The sequence below is a fragment of the Akebia trifoliata genome, chromosome 9 (genome assembly GCF_017979445.1).
Source record: "Akebia trifoliata isolate Shusen 1 chromosome 9, ASM1797944v1, whole genome shotgun sequence".
Taxonomy (NCBI): domain Eukaryota; kingdom Viridiplantae; phylum Streptophyta; class Magnoliopsida; order Ranunculales; family Lardizabalaceae; genus Akebia; species Akebia trifoliata.
In genome coordinates, this window is record NC_141383.1 from 11,082,844 (window position 1) to 11,109,470 (window position 26,627).

The 26,627-nt window shown below is 34.8% G+C and overlaps 1 protein-coding gene, 1 long non-coding RNA gene and 1 pseudogene across 2 annotated transcripts; 2 read left to right on the forward strand and 1 right to left on the reverse strand.

Annotated features, from left to right (window-relative positions):
* The first annotated feature begins 7,709 nt into the window (after positions 1-7,709).
* On the forward strand, positions 7,710-9,925 carry LOC147394287 (uncharacterized; annotated as a pseudogene).
* Positions 9,926-10,999: 1,074 nt separating this feature from the next.
* On the reverse strand, positions 11,000-13,324 carry LOC147394288 (ubiquitin-related modifier 1 homolog 2-like). Its single transcript, XM_086453679.1, has 4 exons — positions 13,133-13,324; positions 11,700-11,775; positions 11,513-11,595; positions 11,000-11,341 (listed from the first exon to the last, which is right to left on the reverse strand). The coding sequence occupies exons 1-4, from the start codon at positions 13,153-13,155 to the stop codon at positions 11,224-11,226; spliced, it is 300 nt and encodes a 99-aa protein (XP_086309805.1). The 5' UTR covers positions 13,156-13,324; the 3' UTR covers positions 11,000-11,223.
* A 9,284-nt stretch (positions 13,325-22,608) lies between these two features.
* On the forward strand, positions 22,609-24,973 carry LOC147394289 (uncharacterized). The gene is made up of 2 exons (XR_015181584.1): positions 22,609-23,175; positions 24,688-24,973. It is a non-coding gene; the product is annotated as an uncharacterized LOC147394289 (long non-coding RNA).
* Positions 24,974-26,627: the final 1,654 nt, after the last annotated feature.

Consider the following 26,627-nt stretch of genomic DNA (forward strand, 5'->3'; position numbering starts at 1 on the left):
AGCATGCTTAATTTAGATATACTTTAGTATTCTTTAAATCTGATTTTATCTTGCTAAATCTTCTGATCTAATGAGCTAACACCAAGCCCTTATGATTGAGTTATCAAAGAGATTAGGAAATAAATTTTGACTTAATGATTTGTTCTAAGTGAATTCATTTTCAATGGTATTTCCCTCCATAGTTTTAGCTTTATTTTTTCATCTATTAGTTTAATTTCTAACAAGTTTAATTTTCTTTTGGTTACTTCAAAAACACAAAAACAAATTTATTTGTTGGCTTAGATTAATTTTATAATCTTTATTTTGATCATATCCCCTTTCTCTTGGGTTCGAACCCTTACTTGCCCCACAAGAAAATTTACATATATATATATATATATGGGAAAAACAATGATAGTCCCATCAATACTCAATGCAAACAATAACAAATGTTTTTAAAATCATCATAAATAATGAAATATGACATTTTTTTCCAATAAATCATCATCTAATATTTTATAATAAAGATGATACATTTGCACAAAATTTAACATCTATTTTTTAGAATAAAGATGGCGGATTTTAAAAAAATACGTCATCGTTATATATAAAAAATGACCATTTATTAATAAGCCGCCATCATTTGGTGATAAAATTTTTAAAACTATCATCTTTTTAAAATGCGCTCTATACTTAAGGGGTCCCGTTCAGCAACAAACATTTTGACAAACATTTTGGCAAAACATTTTTCAAAACATGGGTTAGAGGTTTTGGAATGAGCTGATTTTTGGTGAGGATGATCTCTACGGTGAGGAGATCATCCTCACCAAAAATCAACCCATTCCAAAACTTCTAGCCCCAGTTTACAAGTTGAAAACTCATGGACCGTCCATTTTTTGTAAACCATTTTTGATGGGGTTAGAAGTTTTGGAATTGGCTGATTTTTTGTGATGATGATCTCCTCACCGTAAAGATCATCCTCACCAAAAATCAGCCCATTCCAAAACTTCTAACCCATGTTTTGAAAAATGTTTTGCCAAAATGTTTGTCAAAATGTTTGTTGCTGAACATTTCCCATACTTAAGATGATGGTGTTTTAAAAAATTATCATCTTATAGTTTTTTTTTTCGAAATATTAATTGCACCTATGAAGTTTTCTATTACCCCTTCCTACCTAATAAGCTTATTGTACTGTCAACATTAATATATAATGATGTTATTCTAATATTTAAGTTAAAGAGATTCTTTTACCACTTCAACTTTTACTTATACATACTAATTTAATACAATATTGATTAAAATTTACATACATCTTTGGGTGATCTAAGCAAAAGTTGGAGTGATAACTAAAATTAACGACATAAAACATTAAGAGATATATTTACATTTAATTTTAAAAATAAATTGAAGAAGTTTACTTTATTTTTCAGACATTTGAAAATTTTTAATACCTAGTAAGAAATGTTTCATATGATAATTTATTTGACCAAATCACAAGATAAAGGCCATGTTCGTTTGCATCGTAAACTACCGTAAACACAAAACTTTGTGTTGACAGAGTTTTACATATACTAAATTTTATACAGTTTTGCGATTGTGATGCTTGGTGTCCAATGCAAAATTTTGCATTTGCTTGGTTATTGTGCAAACGTAAAAAAAAAATAAAATAAAATAAAAAATAAAAAATAAAATTACAAATTAAAAAAAAATTCTTAAAATCTTTTTTAACATTAAATAATAATTGGCATATGGTTCTATATCATTTTAAAACAAAGCGAAAGATAAATTAAATCATTTCAGCTAAAAGTCTCATACAACTCATAGAATTATTCAAAATTCAATAAATTAAACTCCAAGAATTATTCAAAAAATCAATAAGATAAGTTAAATTATATTTTAAAAAATCTCCTACAGCTCTCCAATCTCTTTACGTAAGGACTCCAATTCTTTCTTTTTATATTTTTCATTTTTCACAATGAACATTTATGTAGCAAGGGATCATTCCAAATATATTTATTTTTAATTTTATATTTCCTAGTCTCTCCACTAACCCATCACAACATCCTCATTATTGTTGTGCTCAATTTATTAACATAACACAAGTTTAAGCCAAGATTTCTCAAATTCAAATCTATCTTCTCCCTTTGTGCTTCATGATCCAAATCACTTTCCTAAAGTGCCAATTTAATAATCGAAGACCACGAGACCAAGTCTCTCTCGATCATTTCTTTGGACATCTTCAATACAAGATCGAAGTACAAAACCTAAACCTTTCATCTAAACCCTTCCTTTTGGGGTAAACACAAACCTAAACCTTAAATCAAACCTTGAAAACTCTAAACCTAAAATAAAAACTAGGGTGAGGAGAAAGGTGGTGCACCTAATGAAGTATTCTCCTTACTTTGAGCTTTGACGAGGTATTCTTTTTTATTCAAAGTATCCTCATTACAAATACCGATTTTGATGAGAGAGAAGATGGAAGAAGAAGGTGATGAAAGTCTATCAAAGTCTATAATAGAGGTCAATCAAATTGTGTTACCTTGAAATTGAAGCTTGGAACGAAAGTGTTGAAGCTCAATTGCATTGTTCAAAAGATCAAATCACAACCAAGAGAGATCAATCAAGGATCCTTGAAACTAATATGAGATCAATCAAAGATTTTGACTAAAAATTGATTGAGAGAGAAAGAATGAGAACAGATTTCTAGAGTTTGAGGAAGACGGAGAGAGAGAAAAGGAGATAAGAGAGTAAGTGAGAGAAGAAAATTTTGTGGAACTATTTGTTCTAGAAAAACTCATGGAAATTTCGTTAAAATTTTGACTTAGTTTTATGTTAGTTTACGGTGAGTCCACATGTTAAATAATAACCAAGCAAACATATTCCGTAAAGCTTCGAAAATGGTTTTGTTTACAGCCGTTTGCAGTGCAAACAAGTAGGGCCTATATAAAGAAAGTCTTTGTTTAGATTAGACATTTGGGCTGGACATAATTGTTCAGCTGGGCCTAATTGATTTTACACTTGGGGAAAGTAAGTTCTTATTTATTAAAACTTATATTGAAGCCTACTAGGCCTAATGTTAGTTAGAGCTATCAATGGATCGAATCGAGGTTGATTTGGTATCGATCCAATAAGGATTGGATCTGGGATTGATCCGATAAGCATCAGATCGAACCCTTATCGAATCAGGGTTTTATGTCGGAACTCAATATTAAGATCCAAATCTGATCCATTAACAACTATATCAGGTTCGGATCGGGTCAAATTCGATTTTTATATATAATTTGTTTATATACTTTCTAACATATTATCAGATCAAAGCATGATCGATCCAGATCCAATCTAATAAGATATCGGATCACTCGGAGTTATCGGATCGGGTTTCATGTCTAATCCGATCCATTGCCAGCTCTAATATTAGTTAAGATAACTGTGTTTGGCTTGACTTAGTTTACAAATAGAGATATGGGTTGGCTATCTAGTAAATTATGTTAAGGTAGTATCGAAAGCATCGAGTTAGACGAATAAGAAAATAGTAAAAGATTGTTGATGTGGTTATATCACCTCTGGAGAAAGAAAAAAAATATAGTGGTTCATGTAGATGCTTTTTAGTTGATTTATCTCAAACAACTCAAAGAAGTTTGATGATGGGCTTTCTTCCTTTGTGAACACACATGGCATCGGTGCAGTACTTATCAAACACCCTTCAATGCTCAAGTTAGAATGGAAGTTGCAAAGAATAATAACTAGTAGTCTTGACTACCTTCCAAAGGTCTTTTTTCCCAAAGCCTTCTCTCCTATTTACAAATCATCCCCTTTCTTTAATTGCATTTTTAGCCACGTCACCCCCTTTCCTTATTAATGGAGATTCAAGCTTATCATGGAATTATCCTATCTTTAAATCCTTGAACTTGTTAACGAAAATTTCTTTTATAAAGTGATTCCTTTACAAAAGGACATGATTGATACGACCAATCAGTCCAAGATTCTTTAGATTATTTTCCAACTTGAACTCAAAGATAATAGAATAGCTCATCCTATAATTTTTCTTTTTTTTGCCCCTTCCTACCTGGAATAGGTAGACACTAACTTCAACTCAGTTACTCCATCGGGGTAGAGTTGATGAACTTCTTAGGTACCACATGTTTGGGCAGCGCTGGATCTTGTTTTACTTGGCCGCCAAACCTATCTCAAATTCTGACACGTGTAGGGTCCAAATCAAATTCATCTTTTACCCTATATAATTTAAAACTATTCATTATGATCATATATTTGTTCAACTAAAATGTTTGGCTAATTGTATGCTTCTTATGAAAAAAAAATGTTTCTTATTCTAAATCTTTAATAAATTTGTTTTAACCTCTATTACGTATTGCACACACCTAAAAGCATTGGACCATGTCTTCATCTTTCTCTCTCTCGTTTCTGATTTGCATATTAAAAGATTTCAACGAGAGTTTTAAGCTTTGATATTACTTTTTTTTCTTACCCTAACACTTACAATCGAGTCGAAGTCATTCACGTGAGAAATTTATGTTCGGTAGGTAACTACCGAATCCGTTTTACAATGGTAGGTAGAAAATTTTGTTCGGTAGGTACTTACCAAATTAGTTTGGTAATATTCGATAGGTACCCATCGAATTTAAAAATTTAGAATCGTAAGAAGCATACAATTAGCCAAACATTTTATTTGAATAAATATATAATCATAAGGAATAGTTTTGAACTATATAGGGTAAAAGATGAATTTGATTTTGACCCTACACATGTCAAAATCTGAGACAGGTTTGGCGGCCAAGTAAAACAAGATCCGGCGCTGCCCAAACATGTTGTATGTAAGAAGTTCGCTGGCTCTACCCGGATGGAGTAACTGAGCTAAGTTGAGTGTCTACCCATCCCAGGTAGGGAAGGGCAAACCATAGCAAAGCAATAGGACGAGCTGTCTTGTTATCTTTGAGTTCAAGTTGGATAATAATCTAAAGAATATTGGAGTGATTGGTTGTATCAATCATGTCCTTTTGTAAAGGAGTCACTTCTTATTATAAAAGAATTTTTCGTTAACAAGCTCAAGGATTTAAAGAGAAGATAATTCCATGATAAGCTTGAATCTCCATTAATAAGGAAAGGGGGTGGCGTGGTTAAAAATGCAATTAAAGAAAGGGGTTGATCTGTAAATAGGAGAGAAGACTTTGGGAGAAAGGACCTTTGGAAGGTAGTCAAGGCTACTAGTTATTATTCTTTGCAACTTCCATTCTAACTTGAGTGTCGAAGGGTGTTTGATAAGTACTGCACCAATGCCATGTGTGTTCACAAAGAAAGAAAGCCCATCATCAAACTTCTTTGAGTTGTTTGAGATAAATCAACTAAAAAGCATTTACATGAACCACTATGTTTTTTTTTTCTTTGGAAGTGATATAACCGCATCAACAATCTTTTACTATTTTCTTATTCATCTAGCTCGACGTTTTCGACACCACCCCAACATAATTTACTAGCTAGCCAATCCATATCGCTATCTGTAAACTGAGTCAGGCCAAACACATTTAGCTTAACTAACATTAGGGCTGCCAGTGGATCGGATCAAACCCGAAACCCGATCCGATAACCTTGGGTGATCTAATCCGATAAGGTTTCGATCCGATATCTTATTGGATTGGATCTAGATCAATCATCTTCTGAACCGATGATATGTTAGAAAGTATATAAATATATTATATATTTATTGAGATCCAAGAAGTTTATTTAGATTTTGTATATAAAAATTGAATTTGACTCGATCTGAACCTGATATAGTTGTTAATGGAACGGATTTGGATCTTAATATTGAGTTCAGAGATAAATCCCTAATCCGAGAAGGGTCCGATCTGATACTTATCAAATCAGTCCCAGATCCAATCCTTAATGGATCGGTACCAAATCAACCTGAATCCAATCCATTGACAGCCCTAACTAACATTAGGCCTAGTGGGCTTCAATATAAGTCTTAATAAACAAGGACTTACTTGCCCCAAACCTAAAATCAATTAGGCCCACCCGAACAACTATGTCCAGCCCAAATGTCTAATCAAAATAAAGACTTTTTTATATAAGTAATTTGTTCAATACTTGCCTAGTTTCTACGCATCATTTTCGTTCGTTTCTAAAGTAAACGCCAAGAGGGAAACAGAGGTTTTCGAAAAAAAGTAGAGATGCAACTAACTCTCGAATTCGGGTAACAATTTGTTCTAATTCTGTGTTGTTTTTCTCTTTTTGTTGAATCTGTATTTGCTTAATCTATTTGTTTTTCCTGCTTTGTGGTTCTTAAATTCGTATTCATTGTCATCTCAATCTTAGGCATATATACAGAATTGAATCTCAATAACAATTCAAGTTTAAACCACAGAATCTATGTTATTTGTTGAAGAGTGAACAATTTTTAGATATTTTGAAGGTGTAAGTAGGATAAAAATCAGTCTCATTCAATAAATACTCATATTGTTTTTTTTTTTTTTGGGTATTTGTGTCAAGGCACACTTGTTTGTTGCGGTGCGGTATCAGTTATGGAGATTTGGTGAGTTTGAGAATCCTTCTGTACAATTTTTTTTTTTTCCATTCACTTCTAGATCCAAATTAAGGTATCTAGTAGATGGAAAATAAAAACTTGATTCGGTTTCAGGTTTTGATATACCCCAGCCTGCTAACCCACCCCACCCTGATTATATATCATATATTAGAGTTACTATCAACAAGTGTCACCTAGCTAAGTGATAAGATGTGTGAAAAATTCTTCTCACATCTTTGGTTCAATCCTCCATCCATACTTATTTTACTTATTAACATTAAAAAGTACGGGGCTAAGAAAAATTATTAGGGACGGGGATGGGTCACCCAAACTCGACTTGTGAGCATTCCTAGTTTGTGTTATGTGTCATAGACGTAGTCCTTTGTTGCATAGCATCCAATGTGGCACTCATGTTAACCTTCTTGATAATTGCTATAGCTTCCCTAAGGAGTTATACCAACTGACTTAGGTACTCACACTCGAGAGAATGCACAGATACTTGTGGAACTCCTTAAAGTTTTATTCACTTTTAAAACTTGGGTGATCCGAAAGAGAATGATTACAAATGAAAACTTCTTCCTCTCATACAGACTTGGGGAGGATTGTCTAGAATATTCCATTATCAATATAAATCTTCTTGAGAACATCAAGGACTATCCTAGATCTATTTTAGAACATCAATACTCTGTATCATTCTTATGGTATATTGGTCTCCTAGAATTTTCTAGATTTTTTTCCTTCTTTTCTCGATTATTGTATTTTTTTTCTTTAACATTCTAGAATTTTCTGAACCCTTCCAGAACTCTCTAGCTTCCTCGGTCATTTGAAAAATCCCATGTCGCATGATATGAGACCTTGACATATGGCATAATTTCCTTCCGCACATGGGATTCCTAAATTTTAAGTTCAGTTTTTCTTTTCACCCTACTATGGCCATGTTTATTAATGGTAATCTTCCAATGTAGTCAGTGAAGATCCACAATGTTGATGTTGATACACAAGCCGAAGAAGAGAAGGTGAGTTTCTTTTGTTAACAGAAGAAATCACAACAATTTCCCGAATTATGTTCTCGATTTTCCATGTTTTGCTGAATGAATGTGCCTTTTCTATTATTCTTCTCAGCTAACAATAAAAGACCTGTTATCTTGGGTCCACATTAATCTGATCAAGGAGAGGCCTGAAATGTTCATGAAAGGGGATTCTGTGTGACAATCTTAATTCTCAGATACATTACGGAGGTCATGAATCAGAATTGGAATCTGCAGTCAAGAAAAGAATCATGGATTTCCTTAATATATCCGAAAATGATTACACCATGGTTTGCACCGCCAATCATGCATCGGCTTTCAAGCTTCTATCAGAATATTACCCATTCCAATCAAACAGGTTAACTTCTAACAGTCTATGATTATTAGAGCGAGGTTGTCGAAGCAATGATTGATAACTCGCAGAAGCGAGGAGCCCGAGTCATGTCAGCTGAGTTTTCTTAGCCAAGCATGAGAATCCAACCAGCCAAATTAAAAAAGATGGTTGTGAGCAAAAGAAATAAGAAAAAAGGGGGGCTGTTTGAATTTCCACTTCAATCAAGGATGACTGGAACACGGTATTCTTATCTATGGATGAGCCTGGCACTCTTATCTATGGATGAGCCTGGCACGGGAGAATGGGTAGCATGTTGTACTCGACGCTTGTGCACTTGGACCGAAGGACATGGTCACATTAGGTCTCTCTCTCTTTCAGCCTGCTTTCTTATATGCTCATTCTTCAAGAGTTTTGAGGAAAATCCATCTGGGTTCGGTTGTCTCTTTGTGAAGAAATCAAGTGCTTCAGTCTTAGAGGCTTCGACCATGACTAGAAGCATCGGGATTGTGAGTCTTGTCCCGATAAAGAAGGACGATTCTTCGGGTACTGACTCGGAGACGCAACAAATAAATAAAGTTGAGTCAAGAGGAAGATTTATCTTTCACAAGCTCATTCTCCAATCCTATATCTACTCACATGACCAATGAAGTGGGTGAGAGATCCTCAAGTTCAATGAGGAGACGGCAATCTGGGGTACTTGAACATAGTGAAACCTCAGAATTGCGCGACCCAGATATGAGTGTGGAAGAGAAGGAACCATCATCATCGGAAATTGTGGAATTAGAGAAGTCCACCGAATCTGGCAATCAGAAAACACCGAAACCAGTACAAGAGAAATGGATAACGAGTTGACGATTGAATGCAAGGGGTTGGATCATGCAGATTCTTTGGGATTTATACCCATTGGTAATAGAACAAGATGCCTAATCAATTGGTTAGTAAATGCAATGATGAAGCTCCAACATCCTCATTCAGAAAACGGGCTGCCCTTAGTCGGAATATACGGGGCAAAGATAAAATTTGACCGCGGACCTGCGGTAGCATTCAATGTGTTGAACCTGTGCTTGTACAAAAGCTTGCCGATCTAAGTAATATATCTCTAAGTTATGGGTTTTTACATAACATCTGGTTTTCAGACAAGTATGAAGTAGAGAAGGGGAGAGTGCTAGAGACAAGAAGCCATGAAGTTGCAGGAACAGTAGGAAACAAGAGAGAGAAAACTGATTCGGGGTAACTGTTGTTACAGCTACACCTGGGTTCCTGGCCAATTTCGAAGACACTTATAGGCTTTGGGCCTTTGTTGCCCAATTCCTGGATGCAGACTTTGTGGAGAAAGAGCGATGGACTCAAATTCATCTTTTACCCTTGATGTCTAAGGTATGTTTATGTCATATAGTATGACTTTTAATATTTATTAGTGGGACTCACGATTAATCAAGTCCTCTTCCAAATTTTTTGCTTTGTTTATTGGTCCTATGGACATTGAGGTAAATCAAACAGGAGTCTGACGTACTTCAATCAGGCATGCCTATGGTGTATGTGATTCAGCAAAACCTAGCAAATAAGAGTCATGACCCTAGCAGTATAATGTAAAACAAAAATAACTTTTTTATGTAAACATAAGGAAAATTATAGATAATTTGATGGGATATCATCTAATTTGTGCAGCATATCTATAGCTAAGAGAACGCATTCATATTATGTTATATTCATTGCATGGAAAGAACTTCAGGTGGAAAAGATACAACATATACACAATGGCCTGTCTGTGACTGCAACACTGATTCTTCTCTGCTCTATCCTAACCTTATGAAAGAGATTAAAATTAACAATGAGATACCTCCAAGACTGTAATTTCTTTGTACATATTGTTGAAAGATTGGATCTGCATAACTTGGGTAACTCTACCATTGAAACAAGCCTCTATACCAGAACCTGAGCAGCTACTCTGTAACCAATTTCATTTCTTTCATTCGTAGCTCGAGTGCTCTTAACTTGTTTCAATCTTCTAACTTCCCAGCTCAACTTCTTCGGCCTTTTTCACTCCATACAGGTTCTTCTCTCTGTAAACAGGTTGTATGGTTTGTTCCAATGGCATGTACTGTTACAGATCCAGAATCTTGTTAACTTGAATACAAATTATACTTGGGATCTAGTTCCTCATCTCACCAACAAACCTGTCCTTATGTGCAAAAGGGTCTACAAAGTAAAATCTAAATCATAACTATAACCCAAATAGAACAATAATCTTGACATCCATAATCTTCAATGAAGATTATCCCTATAGCACAACTTGTGATCTACCAACGCATCGAACACGATATCTTATTGAAGGTGCTCAAGTGTGGGGAATAACCCTAAATCAAAGTGATTTGAGGTCCCTTTGACCAGTTGCTTTATAACTATTTCCCGAAGCTTTAACCTTTTTCATCTAGCCTTTCAATTTTAGATCCAGCTTTTCCTACCAAAGCAATGTGGTTTCCCATGATCCCATCTAAATTCTCTTTTTTCGTGTGGATTGTTTCTTTGGCCAAACTTCCTACTTTGGATGATCTTAGACATAGGGGAGTTATTGTGGTTGCTTTATGTTTCTTGCATAAGTAGTGGGGAATTTGTGGATCATCTGCTTATCCATTCTGCATTTGCTAACTCGGTGTGGTTTTTTTTTCTCTCCTTGTTCCATGTTTCCTGATGTCCCCCTCGGTCAATTATTCAGGTCTTCCACAAAATTGTCTGGTTGAGAGAGGTTCTTTTGAAATCTAGTTCCTTTTGCTATTTGTTGGGGTTTCATGGAAAGAAAGGAATGGAAGAATCTTCAATGGGAATGAGCTATCTCTTCAAGAAGTCATTTTTCTATAATGAACTTTATTTTTCATTGGTGTAAGCTAAATAGGAAGTTTAGGGGCTTGGGCTTCTCTTTTAAAGATTTTCATTTTAGATGGGATCTTGTTATTGATAAGAGAAATTAGCTTTTGTAATTTAGTTGATTGAGGCCATCTCATCCTCCTTTAATAAATTTTTTGATTTATCAAAAAAAAAAAAAAAAGTTCTACATATTCTTCATTTTATTAAAGGACAGTAAGATATACAGAATATTTAAGATATACAGAGACAGTAAAGTATCAATATCTAAAAATATTTCCTTTCATATTAGACCCCAGGATCCTGATTGGAATTAAAATACAAACTATAGGTATGGTATTTGAGAATTAAACATTCAAACTAATTCTCTCACACTCTTAATTAGACACTTAGCAATGAGAATGTCACAATAAAGACCTTGATATTAGACGGTATCTAACTAAACACAGTAGCCGCATCATCACTAGCATAATCCTTAGATATTATCCACCATGTAAAGTTGAAATAAAAACTACCACATCCTTCTCTTCTAAAGTTGTATCAAGCTGACCGCTTAGTTCCCAATCGCAATCATTTACAAGGACTAGAACACCAGGTCTCCTGCAGACATTACAAGTAAGAAACATAGGTTCATCATAACACGTCAACAAGGATCCAAAAGAACAAAAGATGAGAGAGAACCATGAGATAAAGAAACTGGGATTATAACGCAAAGTACTTGTAGTCTCTTTAAAATTATTTTAAGGAAATCCAGTCGTTGTTGGAACTTACACAGAATCCCCTTTCATGAACATTTCAGGCCTCTCCTTGATCAGATTAATGCGGACCCAAGATAACAGGTTTTTCATTGTTAGCTGAGAAGAATAATAGAAGGCACATTCATTCAGCAAAACATGGAAAATTGATAACATAATTTGGGAAATTGTTGTGATTTCTTCTGTTAACAAAAGAAACTCACCTTCTCTTCTCCGGCTTGTGTATCAACATCAACATTGTGGATCTTCACGGACTGGCAAAGAAGCTCAAGTCCACCACTACATTGGAAGATTACCATTAATAAAAATGGCCATAGCAGGGTGGAAAGAAAAACTGAACTTAACATTTAGGAATCCCATGTACGGAAGGAAATTATGCCATATCTCACGGTTTCATATGATGCGACATGGGATTTTTCAATTGACCGAGTAAGCTAGAAAGTTCTGGAAGGGCCCAGAAAATTCTAGAATGTTAAAGGAAAAAAATACAATAATCTAGAAAATTCTAGGAGACTAATATACCATAAGAATAATACAGAGTATTGATGTTCTAAAATAGGTCTAGGATAGTTCTTGATATTCTCAAGAAGATTTTAGATAAATATATTGATAATGGAATATTCTAGACAATCCTCCCCAAGTCTATATAAGAGGAAGAAGTTCTCATTTGTAATCATTCTCTTTGGGATCACCCAAGTTTGAAAAGTGAATAAAGCTTTAAGGAGTTCCACAAGTGTCTGTGCTTTCTCTCGAGTGTGTGAATACCTTAGTCAGTTGGTATAACTCCTTGGGTAGCTATAGCAATTATCAAGAAGATTAACATAAGTGCCACATGGATGCTACGCAACAAAGGACTACATCTATGACACAACACAAACTAGAAATGCTCACAAGTCAAGTTTGGGTACCAGTAATTTCATACCCAAGCTGCTTCTTTCTTTGCATAGTTTTAAGTGTGAAGGTGGGATTTTGACCCATCCCCGCCCCTAATAATTTTTCTCAGCCCCGCCTCTTTTTAATGTTAATAAGCAAAAGAAGTATGGATGGAGGTTTGAACCTAAGATGTGAGAAGAATTTTTCACACATCTAACCACTTAGCTAAGTGACACTTGTTGCTAGTAACTCTAATATATGATATATAATTGGGGCGGGGTGAGTTACCAGGCTGGGGTATATCAAAACCCAAAACTGAATCGGTTTTTTTATTTTCCGTCTATTAGATACCATAATTTTGGATCTAGAAGTGAATGGAGAAAAAAACAATTGTACAAAAGGATTCTCAAACTCAGCAAATCTCTATAACTATAAGACCTGAACCACAATAAATAAGTGCGCCTTGACACAAATACTTAAAAAAAAAAAAAAAAACAATATGAGTATTTGTTGAATGAGCCAGTGATTTTTATCCTACCTACACCTTCAAAATATCTAAAAATTGTTCACTGTTCAACAAATAACATGGATTATGTGGTTTAAACTTAAATTGTTATTGAGGTTCAATTCTGTATATAAGCCTAAGATTGAGATAACAATGAAAACGTATTTAATAACCACAAAGCTGGAAAAACAAATAGATTAAGAAAATACAGATTCAATAAAGAGAGAAAAACAACATAGAATTAGAACAAATTATTACCCAAATTCGAGAGTTAATTGCATCTCTACTTCTTTTTGAAAACCCTAGCTCTGCTACCCTCTTGGCGTTTAGTTTGGAAACGTACGAAAACGATGAGTAGAAACTACACGCAAGTATTGAACAAATTACTTATGGCCCTGCTTGTTTGCACTGCAAACGCAAAACTTTGTATTTGCAGAGTATTGCATTTACTGAATTTTACGTAATTTTACGATTGTGGTGCTTGGTTGTGTCCAATGTAAAATTTTACGTTTACTTGTTTATCCTGCAACACAAAAAAGTGCAAATTAAAAAAAAAAAATCCTTAAAATATTTTTTAAAGTTAAATAATAATTGACATATGGTTCTATAACATTTTAAAACAAATCGAAAGATAAATTAAATCATTTCAACTAAAAGTTTCATACCATAGAATTACTCAAAATTCAATAAATTAAACTCTAAGAATTATTCAAAAACCAATAAGATAAGTTAAAATATATTAAAAGAAAAATTCTCCTACAAGCTCCTCAATATCTTCATGTAAGGACTCTAATTCATTTTTTCTGTATTTTTCACTTTTGACGACAAACATTTCTATAGCATAGGGAGCTTTCCAAATATATTTGTTTCTAATTTTATATTTCCTAGTCTCTCCACTGACCCATCGCAACATCCTCATTACTGTTGTGCTCAATTTATTAACATGACACAAGTTTAAGCTGATATTTCTCATATCCAAATCTATCTTCTCCCTTTGTGCTTCGTGATCCAAATCACTTTCCTGAAGTGCCAATTTAGTCGTCAAAGACCACGAGGCCAAGTCTCTCTCGGTCATTTCTTCGAACATCTTCAATGCAAGATCAAAGTACATAGCCTAAACCTTTCATCTAAACCCTTCCTTTTGAGGCAAACACAAACCTAAACCGAAAATCAAAAACCTAACTAGAGGATTATACAAAACCCTAACCTAAACCTAAAATCAAACCTTGAAAACTCTAAACCTAAAATAAAAACTAGGGTGAGGAGAAAGGTGGTGCACCTAATGAAGTATTCTCCTTACTTGAGCTTTATCGAAGTATTCTTTTTTATTCAAAGTATCCTCCTTACATACACCGATTCTAACAAGAGAAGATGGAAGAAGGCGATGAAAGTCTGCAACACAGAGATCTATCAAAATCTATAACAGAGATCAATTGAAGCTTGGATCAATCAAAGCTTGTTACCTTGAAATTGAAGCTTGGATCGAGAGTGTTGAGGCTCAATTGCATCGTTCGAAAGATCAAATCACACCCAAGAGAGATCAATCGAGGATCCTTGAAACTCATATGAGATCAATCAAAGATTTTGGCTGAAAATTGATTGAGAGGGAGAAAAGATTTCTAGGGTTTGAGGGTGATGGAGAGAGAGCGAGAGGAGAGAGTAAGTAAGAGAAAAAGAAAAATTTCTAAGCTTTAGATTAGTTCAATAATAGGATATATCGAAGAAATTCAACTAACAGAAAAATTGTGGAGCTATTTGCTCCAGAAAAATTCATGAAAATTTCATTGGAATTTTGACTTAGTTTTATGTTAGGACCCACATATTAAATAATAACCAAACAAACATATTCCGCAAAGCTTCGGAAATGTTTCTGTTTATGGCCGTTTACAGTGCAAAGAAGCAAGGCCAAAATTCATTACATTTACAATCTCATTCAAAGTCTATCATCTCACCTCGAATCCAAACAACTTCAAATAATATTTCAAAATTCACCCCCACTCCATTTTAGCAAACGAATCCAATTCCATTTCATATTCAATAAATCTTCTATCCTTGGACATGAAAGATTTATCCATTTAAGAGCAAATTTTATAGGTTTCCTAAAATAAATCAATGCTATAAGGATTCGTCATTAATCTTTATGCTTGTCTCAAACAGAAGATAACTAATTTTACTAACTTTACCCATGTAGTTGGATATTTTTTAATGCTTAAGGTTATATAATTTGAACCTCAACAATAAATTTATGTTGGTCTCTTGGAGAAGACCTAAATCAAGGGGATAATCGAATGCATATCGAGAAATATGCAAATATAAGAGCTGGATTTAGAGAATTTCAAGCACTCACTTAAACCTATGATAAAAATGTACTCACAATCTTTTTGGATGCAACCCAAAAGTTCCTAAAGTAAAATCTTTTTTAGATGATTCGCAAGAGAATTTGCCTTTTGTGCAACCCAAAATTCCCTTCAACTTTCCCTCAAACTCCTCACCAAACAAAATAAATAAATAATAAAGGAGCAGTTAGTAATAAGTAGAAGCATCAAACTACTAAACCATCACTATTTTAATAGTAAATGAGCATTTATTTCAGATTAGAAATGATGCAAATCTATTCTAGATTATCTCATCTCACTTAAAATAAGATACAAACACTAAAATTCAGGAAGCTTGTATTTGTGTGTGTGTGTATGTGTTTATTGGTACATTTTGATTGGACGATGATAGGGACAAGAATAATAATGACTCAAAATGTATGACTGTTCACGATGACTCTTAAACAAAAAAAGATTTATAAGGATTCAAGTGAGCTTCTACTTCCAAACCAATAAAATACATTAATACAAGAAAATACAAATACAAAAAAACTATAATTCCCCATGGTCAAGCAAAGCTATGTTGATAACTTACTAATGGATAAACCTCTAAGCTCTAAGCGAAAGCGAACACAAGGAACTAAAGCTATAAGAAGAACTCTTCTAGAAAAGTTAGTGGACACCACAATAAAAAAAGATCTCCTATAGGTGCTGGATGTAACTGGTGTGGGTTTGTTATTCCAAAGACCATCCCGTGGGCTTTAGATGTTTCCTCTAGTCATATATTGCAGGCAATTGACTAATTAAAAAAAATACTATGAGACAAGTGAGAAGGCCTTCATCCAATTTCATTGTTGTTTCAAGGGGTTTTTTACAAGGTTACCACTCTTTCCCTTTCATTCTGTATTTGCTATTAAAAAGGAGAAAAGGGTGACAGAGAAGGTTCAAAATGGGTAGCAATGGGCTGATTACTTCACACTTCAATTGTTGACGGTTAGAATTGGTTCCCCTGGGGGATTTGTCCTCGTGTCTATTTGCAATATCTAGTAGAAAAAAACCCATCTGATGCGGGATTTAATGGTGTGGTATGGCAGCAATTTATCATCGGAACTTAGCCTCATGAATGAAGCTAAAACCCTCAAGACTGAAAACAAGCAATGAGAGCCCACTCTGTTGCCCCTTACATTAGAATAGGCTTAATAACTATGTAATGGATTGGTCTGACTATGAAGAGCTGATCTGTCCTCAAATGCTCCCAATTTTGAAGTGTATTGACTAACCAATTTTGAAACTCTTAGAGGAGAAACTCTAACCACGTTGTCATAGCCTTATACAAGATGGTAACCCCCAATGTCGCGTGTTCATATTGTCCCCTTAGGATCAAAGAAGAGCTAATAGAGATGAGTTTCAAAATTTTATTAAAGAAACAATCTGATTTAGAAATGGAATTCCAACTCGTACAATACCAGATTGTTACAACTTGGTTTGACCCATGAATGTGGCACATGATACAGATGACCGTCAAGATCACAACCAATATCACCTGAGTAACATTATATATTGTAAGTTAAAAAAACTCTGTACTTGCAATTTTTGAGATGGTTTGCTAGTCTTGGAAACATTTTCTTGGGAAAAAGGTCTTATGAAAGTGTATGACTCAACATAACCACTCTGAGGAATGATATAAGAAGGCCAATAGGGTCACTACCACCGTGGGCATTGAAGTTCATCTGCAGTCTAACAATATGCCAATCTTCTAGGCTCATGAGAATTCAAGGCTTCACCTATCCTAACTCCTAAGACCCATAATCCAAAAGCACATTCACTAACTAGGAAACTCTTCACATAAGAAGGGTTACCCACAACCAATATAGCCAAAATCCATGAAGACACATGGGCAGACTGCCTATAAGTACCTGGTTAAGTTAGGAATAGAAAATGAATGGTCAATATGAATTAACTACTTTGTTGTTTTTCTTCTATTCAATTGTTCAATGCATTTGCTTTTGCCCTTACTAGTTCTACTCATCTCTTTCAAACCCATTTATTAGAAAATTTAAGTTCCCAAGAAGCTAGTTATTTTATTCATTTTTCAAAAAGAAAATAAAGAATGTATATATATTATTAAGAAACAGAGCTAATAGTATGGTTCATAAATATGCTATGAACCTAAAAAAAGGTATAGAAGCTTTAGGTACTTTGAACCCCTTGACCACGTGACACCTAAAAGTGCACTCATTTCTTTTCAAAGACTCAATACAGTTATGCCAGCGCATGATATAGTAGAAATTTAGTGTGATGTGAGGTGATTCATTGCAAGAAATGCTGACGAAAGAGATTATCCGACGGAATCCATTAGGCAACAGGTACAAGAAGCCATGTTATTTGAATCCTTAACAATAGAGAGAACAAGAAAAAGTTTAGCATGAGATAGTGCCTTCTTCACAATTGCAGATATACTTTAAATGTATATTTAAACACAAAATCTCACTTTCCTTGGTTCACACTAACTATAAACCTTCTATATTTTATACAAATTGTGAATTATGAGTTCATAATCATAAATGGTGAATTGAAGAAATCTGAAACAGAGCTACAAAAAAATGAGATTAACAAACTTTCCCTGCTACATTCAAAAGATCACAAAAAAAAAAAAAATAGAACTTTAATTTATACAGAACAATCCATCAACTTCATCAATAACAAATCAAAAGCTATAATTGAAAAACGATAATGATCCATAAAAAAAAATCACCTGAAAAATATCCGCGAGAAATCTTTATCTGGTCCGTAATCCTAAATCCGTTAATCCGATCAATCCATCACTTCCCCACTCGGCCGATAATGTTTCCTCGAATCGATTTTGTTTTATTCTAAATGTGAATCAAACTCGCACTAAACGAAAACACTTGATTAATCCTTCTATCTCTAATCCCTCTCAAAACCGAAGACCTCTGTGCGAACTGCCAATCTTCCTTCGAAAGAAATGACGTTGGAATCCGAGGGTTTCGATTCAGCTTAGAGTAATAGTAAGAAAGGTAAAATGATCGCAGATGACGATTTCTGGGGAATTGTGAGAGATTTCTCACCGAGAGCGAGGGAGCTAAAGAGATTCGTTTCTGTCGAGTCGAGAAAGAGATAGATAAGGAGGTGAGATTTTTTTTTCAAATAGGAAAAGCCCTAATTTTTTTTAAGGTAAATATAAAAACACCCCACAAATTAATAAGGACAACCCACACTATATTCGAATTGTTTTGTCCTACATGGATTAAATGTTCCGGAATGGGCTGATTTTTTACGAGGATGATCTCCCCATTCTGAAACTTCTAACCCTCTCAAAACTGGTTTACGAAAAATGGATAATTTACGATGATGATTTTTTAATGAAATTTATATCTTATTTATCATTGAAGAGCAACTAAGATGACAATTAGTTAATTAAACTATCATCTTCTTTATTATTGCAATTAAGCACAAAAAAAAAAAAAATCACATTTGATGATAGTTTTGTATTAAGCCACCATCATATTTATACAATATTTGATTACGATTTTTCTAAACTATTATTGTATTTATACTAATTGTTTGAGCCAATATTTGGCGTCGAGATTGGATACATTCGATGATAGTTTGGTATTAAACATGCATCATATTTGTAGATACGTGGGTTTCGAAATCTTTTGAAAGGTTTGATCTCATCTACACGGGTTTTAAGAGTCATCACCATTCAATTAAGGTGTGAATAGGCACCATAAAATATTTTTAGGCTTATAGTGACTTGCATATCCAAAGATAAGGGAAAAATGGTGTACCTAGAAATCTAAAATAAGGAGGTTCGATTGAAGAATAAGGAAAGTGTAGGCACCTTATCCCTCTTATCCTAAGATGGTTAACAATACATGACAAAATGGTGAACAAGGTCTTTGCTATCGGAAATGTATAATTTCTTCCTTTTTTTTATTATCTAGGTTTTTTTTTTAGCAATGTAACTTATTTGGGAAATTAGTAGAGACCGACTTTGGCCGGGCAGGGTTGGTGCCTAACACCTTCCAACCCCGTAACATGATTCCTGAATTCAGTTTTTTTTTTTCTGTTCTAGATTAGTTCTTTATCCATTTAGAGTCATTGATCGGTTCCTAGACCATAATAACTAGGTGGCGACTCCCAAACCTCAAGAGTCAAAAGCGGATCCGCGCACCTCGCAGATCGAGGGCGCTTTCAATGGCGACTCCGCTGGGGACTTTTGGGGCCCGTGTAGATACAGGAGCCAGAAGTACTTAGAACATAAGTACTTTCATAAGTACTTTTTGAAGTACTGTCTGGAGTAGGTGGATAACTGTTGTGTATTTGGATGCAGGTTCTGAAAAGTACTGTCAGAAGTACTTTTGATAGAGTTTTGTGTTTGGAAACTGTTTTGGATTCTGTTAAAATGATCAAAATGCCCTTATAAGTATCAGTTACTATTTTTTAATATTATAACTCAATAAATTATTCTTCAAAAGAAATAAAAGTTATTGTTTTTATCCATAAAAACTAATATAAACACCCAATAATTATTAACAAATAGAAGATATTGTGAGCAAATATATACAACCACTAAAAATATGAAGAAGCTTTTACCACATCGATGGATAGTAAATTTGTGTATAATTGTTTACATCAATCTTGAAATAAGAAAATTTCAACCATGGTTGGAATGCTCATGGATAAATCATTGAATAAGCAATTGGGGGAGCTAGAAATCCAAATTCAAATGCTACATTAAAAGGTTACCACCACATCAATGGATAATAATAAAATATTATTTAATTATATTTTTGAGGGTATGCTTGTAATTTTCAAAATTTATGAGGGGCATACTTGTCCCAAATGCTACACCAAAAAGCTACCACCACATCAATGGATAATAATATAGTATTACTGCAATTGCATTTTTGAGGGTATACTTGTAATTTTCAAAATTTATGAGGGGTATACTTGTCTCAAATGTTACACCAAAAGGCTATCATCATATCAATGGATAGTAATATAATATTATTCCATTTGCCTTTTTGAGGGTAGGTTTGTAATTTTCAAAATTTATGAGGGGCATACTTGTCCCAATCCTATCATTTTGACTATGTTTTGTGGCTCCGCGCAAGAGTAGTTTAGAGAAGTAGCACCTTCGGTACTTCATGAAAAAGCACTAAAATGACTCCACAGTAAAGTAGTTCTTTTTCGGGAGTTATTTATCCAAACACCTTTAAAGTGCTTCTGACTCCCCGCAAAAGTCAGAAGTACTTAGAAAAGTCAATCCACACAGGCCCTTGAGGATCAAACTTGAAAAACCCCAAGTATGGGAGCATTGTTAAAAGTGACCTATAATGTTTTTTTTTTATTTTTTTATTTTTTTATTTTTTTTAGTTTGTTTAGCTATTTATTTTATCTATTTGTTGTTATTTTAATTTAATTATTGAGTATGCGTTTGGACTTTGAACAGTTGATATTTTGACATATTGTTGTTATGATTCGATCAAGCATTATTTTTTATATCCAATTGAGGGTTGTTTAGAGTGATCCCAAATAATGCAAAATTCCAAAATGATAAAGGGACTGTGCTGTCCGTTGACAGCAAAAAGAAAAGCAAAGCAAAAAAATAATAAAAATAATAAAAAAAGAGAAATTTTTTTTTGTTCTTAAGCTTCTGTTAACTATATAACTTACTGTTTTAATTCTTAAAAGGTGGTGTGCCATCAGCGTTTTAAGTTTTTTCCTTTTTCCATCTCCTTCTCCAATGAGAAAGAAGGGACAGAAGAGGCAGCAGAGAGACGTCTCTCTCTCACACACTCTCTCTCTCTCTATCACTCTCTCTCTCTCCCGTCTCCACCTCGATCTCTCTCCCGAGTTCTGAAAGATTCTTGATCGATGAGGAAACCATTTTCATCGATTCAACTTCGGTCGAATTCGGATCAACAAATGATGGTGAATCTGGAAACAATCCAAGCTTCGAAAACGTGGCTGTTCGTTGATCCCATTGATACATCCCGAGAGCTTCACAATCCTATGGAAGGGATGAACCGAACTCAATCGGATTGGGAGATTTTAGTTGAAACATTTCGATCCTTTGCGAAATCAGGTTGGGCTTCTAATCAGACCCTAGTAATATACATGGGTGTGTCATTCTTCTCGATTGCTGTATGAAAATTTCGAATATTCGAGACAAACATGGTTTCGAATCGGTTTCTAAGATCAAAATATGTGAGAATCTTTTTAGGCAGACTAAGAGATTGAACTTGAGAAAAAAACTTCGATGAGAATCTCCAAATCTTGTGAAGAGAGAGGCTTTAATGGTAGTTTGTCCATCCGCAACCCTCCCTTGATACACAGCAACCCTTGAATGCATCTCTCTTTAATCTCGTATACTCTGTTTTTTTTTCTTCAAATGAACCTCTTTTAACCAGCCCACAAGAGCCTAAATCAAATATCTAAGCTAGGTGGCTAGCAGCAACATATACATATAAAATAAAAATAAGTTTTTTTTGTGCGGTGCATGTTGGCAGCAATACAACAAAGAGTATTATGCTGGCGGCAAAAAAAAAAGTGTTTAAGAGGATGTCATGCAACAGTTTTTTTTTTAAAGAAAAGAAGTGTTTGGAGTTGTAGGTTGCTGGCAGCAACGCATAAAAAAAGAAAGTTTATTTTTTTGAGTTGTTGTAGTGAGAACAATATGTATTTTTAAAACAAAAACAAAAAGAGAGTTTTTGTTGGCAGCAACATGACCGAGGTTGTAACACCCCGAATTTTTAATTCGTATCTCGAGGAAAATAAATAGTGGAATTTTAAGAAAATCTTGAAAGTGGGACTTAGGGTAAAATTGTAGGACCTTGTTTTGATCATTTTAATGGAATCTGACCTCACCATTAGATTCAAAATGATCGAAAAACATAGTTTAGCCTGTAAGCAAGCTCAAATGCGAGTCCGAATATAAAAGTTGCAAAATCCTCGATTACCGGGTCGGATCAGGCTAAAACAGTGACTTTTTGTTGGAGTAATAATTTTTAAAATTCGATCATACCATTGGGTTCATAACGAAAAATTATTCAACATAGACTATTTATTTGTCATTTTTGGAGATCAGGAAGTTGAATTATCGCCAAAAACGAAAACGACATCAAGTTTATAGGTCACGTCAGGCCAAAAATGTAAATTTTTGATGGAGACATAATTTGTAGAAATTGACTATACCATTAGATCCGGAACGAAAAATTAGGCGAAATAGAGTATTCGTTTGTCAGTTTTGGAGACCGAATGACCAAGTTATCATCGATCAAAACAATAAGCGAAATACCGAATTCGTCCCAAATATTATTTAAATAATATTTTTAATTTTTTTTTATATAACTCATCTTCCCCAACGCGTCATTACAGCCGAGCCAAATACGAAAATAAAATTCGAATTTCTTCCGATTTTCCACCTCAGATCTCTCGTAAACGGTCCACTTTCGACGATCTCCGTAGAAGAGAAAAAGATCCGCAGCTACGTTCTCTACAAAACCCACCCAACTTTTCTTCGTTTCACTTTCTATTTCACCCGATATCGTCAAAAATCAGCCGTATTTGGATACGGAAATTTCGAAACTTTGACCTCGGATTTCGTCCGTTTCGGGGTCAAATCGTTTTTCGACGCAGAAGGGAGAAACGTCCGCAGCCTCATTCTCTACATAACCCACCCAAATTCCTTTCGTTTTCTCGTCTTTTTCACCCCGTATAGTCAAAAATCAGCCGTATTTTTATACGGAGATTTTCGTAACTTCGACCTCGGTTTTCATCGATTTCGGGGTCAAACCGTCTTTCGCCGTAGAAGGGAGAAGAGACGAGCACATCGAGATCTTCGAAACCACCAAGCCAGTTTCGAAAATCAGCCGCTTCGAAGTTCGGTCCATCTCGATTATCGCACCAATCGCCTCGATTTCCGCGCACGTGCTTCAATTCCATCGCCTAGTGATTGTAAGGAACTCTGAATTTCTATTAATAATCATAGATTGTGAAAATTGCATTTAGGATTTTATTGGAAAAATTTGGATGTATTTTCGAAATATAGAATTCTTTGTTTATTTCAAAATTCACGCCAGAAATTGCATGTTTGATATGTTTAATTGTATTTTTAACAAATTGTACGTGGGTAGAGTATTTTAACGGGTTATTGCCATAAATTGGGTCTTGTGCACTGCTCGGACCCCGTTTTGATATGAAATTTGTATTTTTTTTTCAATATTATTGATAGAAATAAATTGTATAGTTGAAAAATGTGATTTAATATTCAATGAACTCATATTGAGTTGATGAATATCAGAAAATGGATATTTTATGAAGAGTGTGAAAATTGTAAAAGTCGAAAAAAAAAAGGGAAAAAGGGTATGAAATGGTAAAATGTCAGAGTCACACCCGAGGGGTGATGTCTGCATTTTACGTTGTTGTGTTGTATGCAGGTTGGTGAACGGATATCCAGGGATAATGTTACTGGTTGCATGTTTATTTACTTTCTGTTAGCGCGAGGCGCTCTGTTATGTTATTTATTTTAGGCCGGGTGGCCACACTTGCATGGTAGGAAACTGGATATCTATTCTCAACCTTGTATTGTTAATTTCTCTTTTGTTTTCAAATGAAAATAATATATATAAGTAGCTATTTTGTGAGCTGTTAAAGAGTTTGTGAATGCCTGAAGGGATAGTGCATCATATCATCCGGAGTGGTGTACTATCCTGGGATGTACGGTAGGGACCACCAAACTCATACGTGGTATGGGACGCGTATGAGAGTGGAGTCACAACTGGAATCCGGGTTTATTCCTCTCTATCTTTACCAGTGAACTTGTAATGTAAAGGTGGTCGTATACGAATGGTTTGTATCTTTGGGAATCACATGTACGCCTGATAGGCATAGACGAAGATGATTAGTCAGTGATCACTAACAATCTATAGTAGTCGAACGTTCTGACACATCGAAAAGAGACCCATTGCTTACGGTCACGTCAAACGGCCAGCCTGAGCCGGATAAATGGTCAACCAAACGTGGTAAGTGCAGCGACCGGCCACAAAATCAGGAACTAAAAGCCAGAAAGGAATTGTAACATCATGTCCCGACTGGGAGCGATCCAGTCGTGAATCCCAACACTCTAATTCCAATACTCCACCATCGTGTATTATGTATCTGTTGCTTATTTTGATATATAAAATGAAATGCATGTTTATTGTTTCCATTTGATCAATTAGATTTGTATAAAAAGAGAATGTTATAGTGAGTACTGCTGATCGATGTAATGTGAGTTTTAAAATGTTTAGTTGCACATCCCTGGTTATATGTACCAGTTAATCGTAGTTTTCTTCTGTAAAATTTTGTTTATTTTAAAATGATTCAGTATGTTTATTCGTTCATGTTAGGAGAGGTTATTGGCAGAAATTGTTGCTTCCTTACTGGGTAACCATTGTTACTCACCCTTTCCTTCTCCATTTTTTTTAGTTTCAGATCTGAAGCTTGGCGAAACAAGTGTAGAACAAGAGCGAGGATCATCTGGTTGGTTAGATAGACAACCAGAGTCCGTCACCTGGTAAGTATTAGGGCTATACCCCCTAGTGGTGTCAGTTTCTCCAGGTAGTGTTATGGATTCTGTCTTGAGTGTTAGGAATTATGTTAGAGTGAGGAATTTTGTATAATCCTGTATATAATTTTTCTTCTTCCGCACTCTGATCTATCGGACATTATTAGACGTATATAGGCTTCCGCTAGTATTATATTTTGTTTGTTATATGCAGGATTGTATGTCGTTTATCAGGTGCAGGTTGAATCGCCTTGGAATGCTAACATAAACAGAGGAGACCATGCCGAAATTTCGAGGTGCCACCTCGTACCTTGAAATCTGACATGGGGATTTGTGTTAGCGTTCGGCGGGGCGCCACAGAGGTACATCTGTGTGATTATAACAATCAAGGAATGTTAGGTTGTGAGTATTAGGCAACAACATAGAAATTTCTGATTTGCAATTTTTTTTATATAAAAAAAAAAAAAAGCTAGTCTTACTAGTTTAGTAAGGTCTCTTCCTTACTAAGGGTCGTTAACATTGCCACGTGGCATTCAAAAAAGGAGACCCAATGCCACGTGCTTATGGTGGATGAAATTCTACGAGTATTTAAAAGAATAAAAAAAAAAGAATTTCAAGAAATTTTTTTAAAATTAATTTTCATTTCAAATTTTGATTTTACATTTGATTTTTATAGCCACCTATTTTCAAAACATTTGATTAAAGTAAAAAAAAAAAAAAAATGCAAATTTCACTTTTGGATCCAAACTTTTCCATTAAATCTAGAAGGCTGTGACATCGGATTGCCGACATGATGAACCACGTTGGTTTAATGACCCTTAGCAAGATTTTCAAACCTTATTACGGTAGTCGAGCTAGTGTAGTCTTCACCCAAAGTTTTCTTATGTAAGAAACTTGATTAAAGAGGGGAATTTTTGTGCTAAAAGATGCAATAAGTCTCCCAATAAAAAAATAAGGAAAAATTGTTGGTGGTACTTATGCTCATGTCTAATTGATGATTGATATTCTTTTTAGTACAGTTCTGATTATTTGATCATTTTTACTCTCTCTTGCGCTATCTTGATTGATTGTCTATCTAATATGCCATGATCTGATTGATATATTTTTATGATGTGCATGCTTTGATCTCGAACTTAATATTATGGATCTTTATATTTCTTGATCAATATTTATTTGATATCCATATTTTATGATTTGATCTGACCCATGGGCCCATTTGTTTAAAAAGGCCCCGGGCACACCCCACTCTGTTTTGCACACACCACATGCACGTTTACTGTTTTGCACACTTACACGTCCTATATAGCCAACGTGGCACTAGTACGTGGCCCGGTCTCTTCGGAGATGCGACGTCATTCATGAAAACCACAACTCCAGTCACGTACCTTAGGGTATATCAAACTGGGGCATCGATACCGTCTGATCAGGTGATTCTGAGAGGTATATTGATGCACCCAGGCTGGAGCGACTTGAGCCTTTTACCTATTGTGAGCCACACAGTCACATGTCCTGATTGCCAACGTAATACTATTACGTGGTCGGTCCCCTCGTGGGATGCCAAATCATTTATGAAATCTACAACTCTTGACTCATACCTATAGGTATATAAAAGATAATCTAAGTATATTAATTGCACTTCTTGGTCAAAACCGGTGCCTAAGCGAGATCTTGCCCCGCTGTACCCTACTGTACGAGGGGGATAGACTACGTCTATTCTAGACGAGAGGTATTTAAGTGGGCCTTTGCTCAGCATCGTGCGACACCTCTCAACTGGAGATCAAACTGGCTGTTTTTGACTTCAGAGAAGTGAATTGAGGTTTTAGATTATCACCCATATGGTATATCAAACCAAGTCACCACG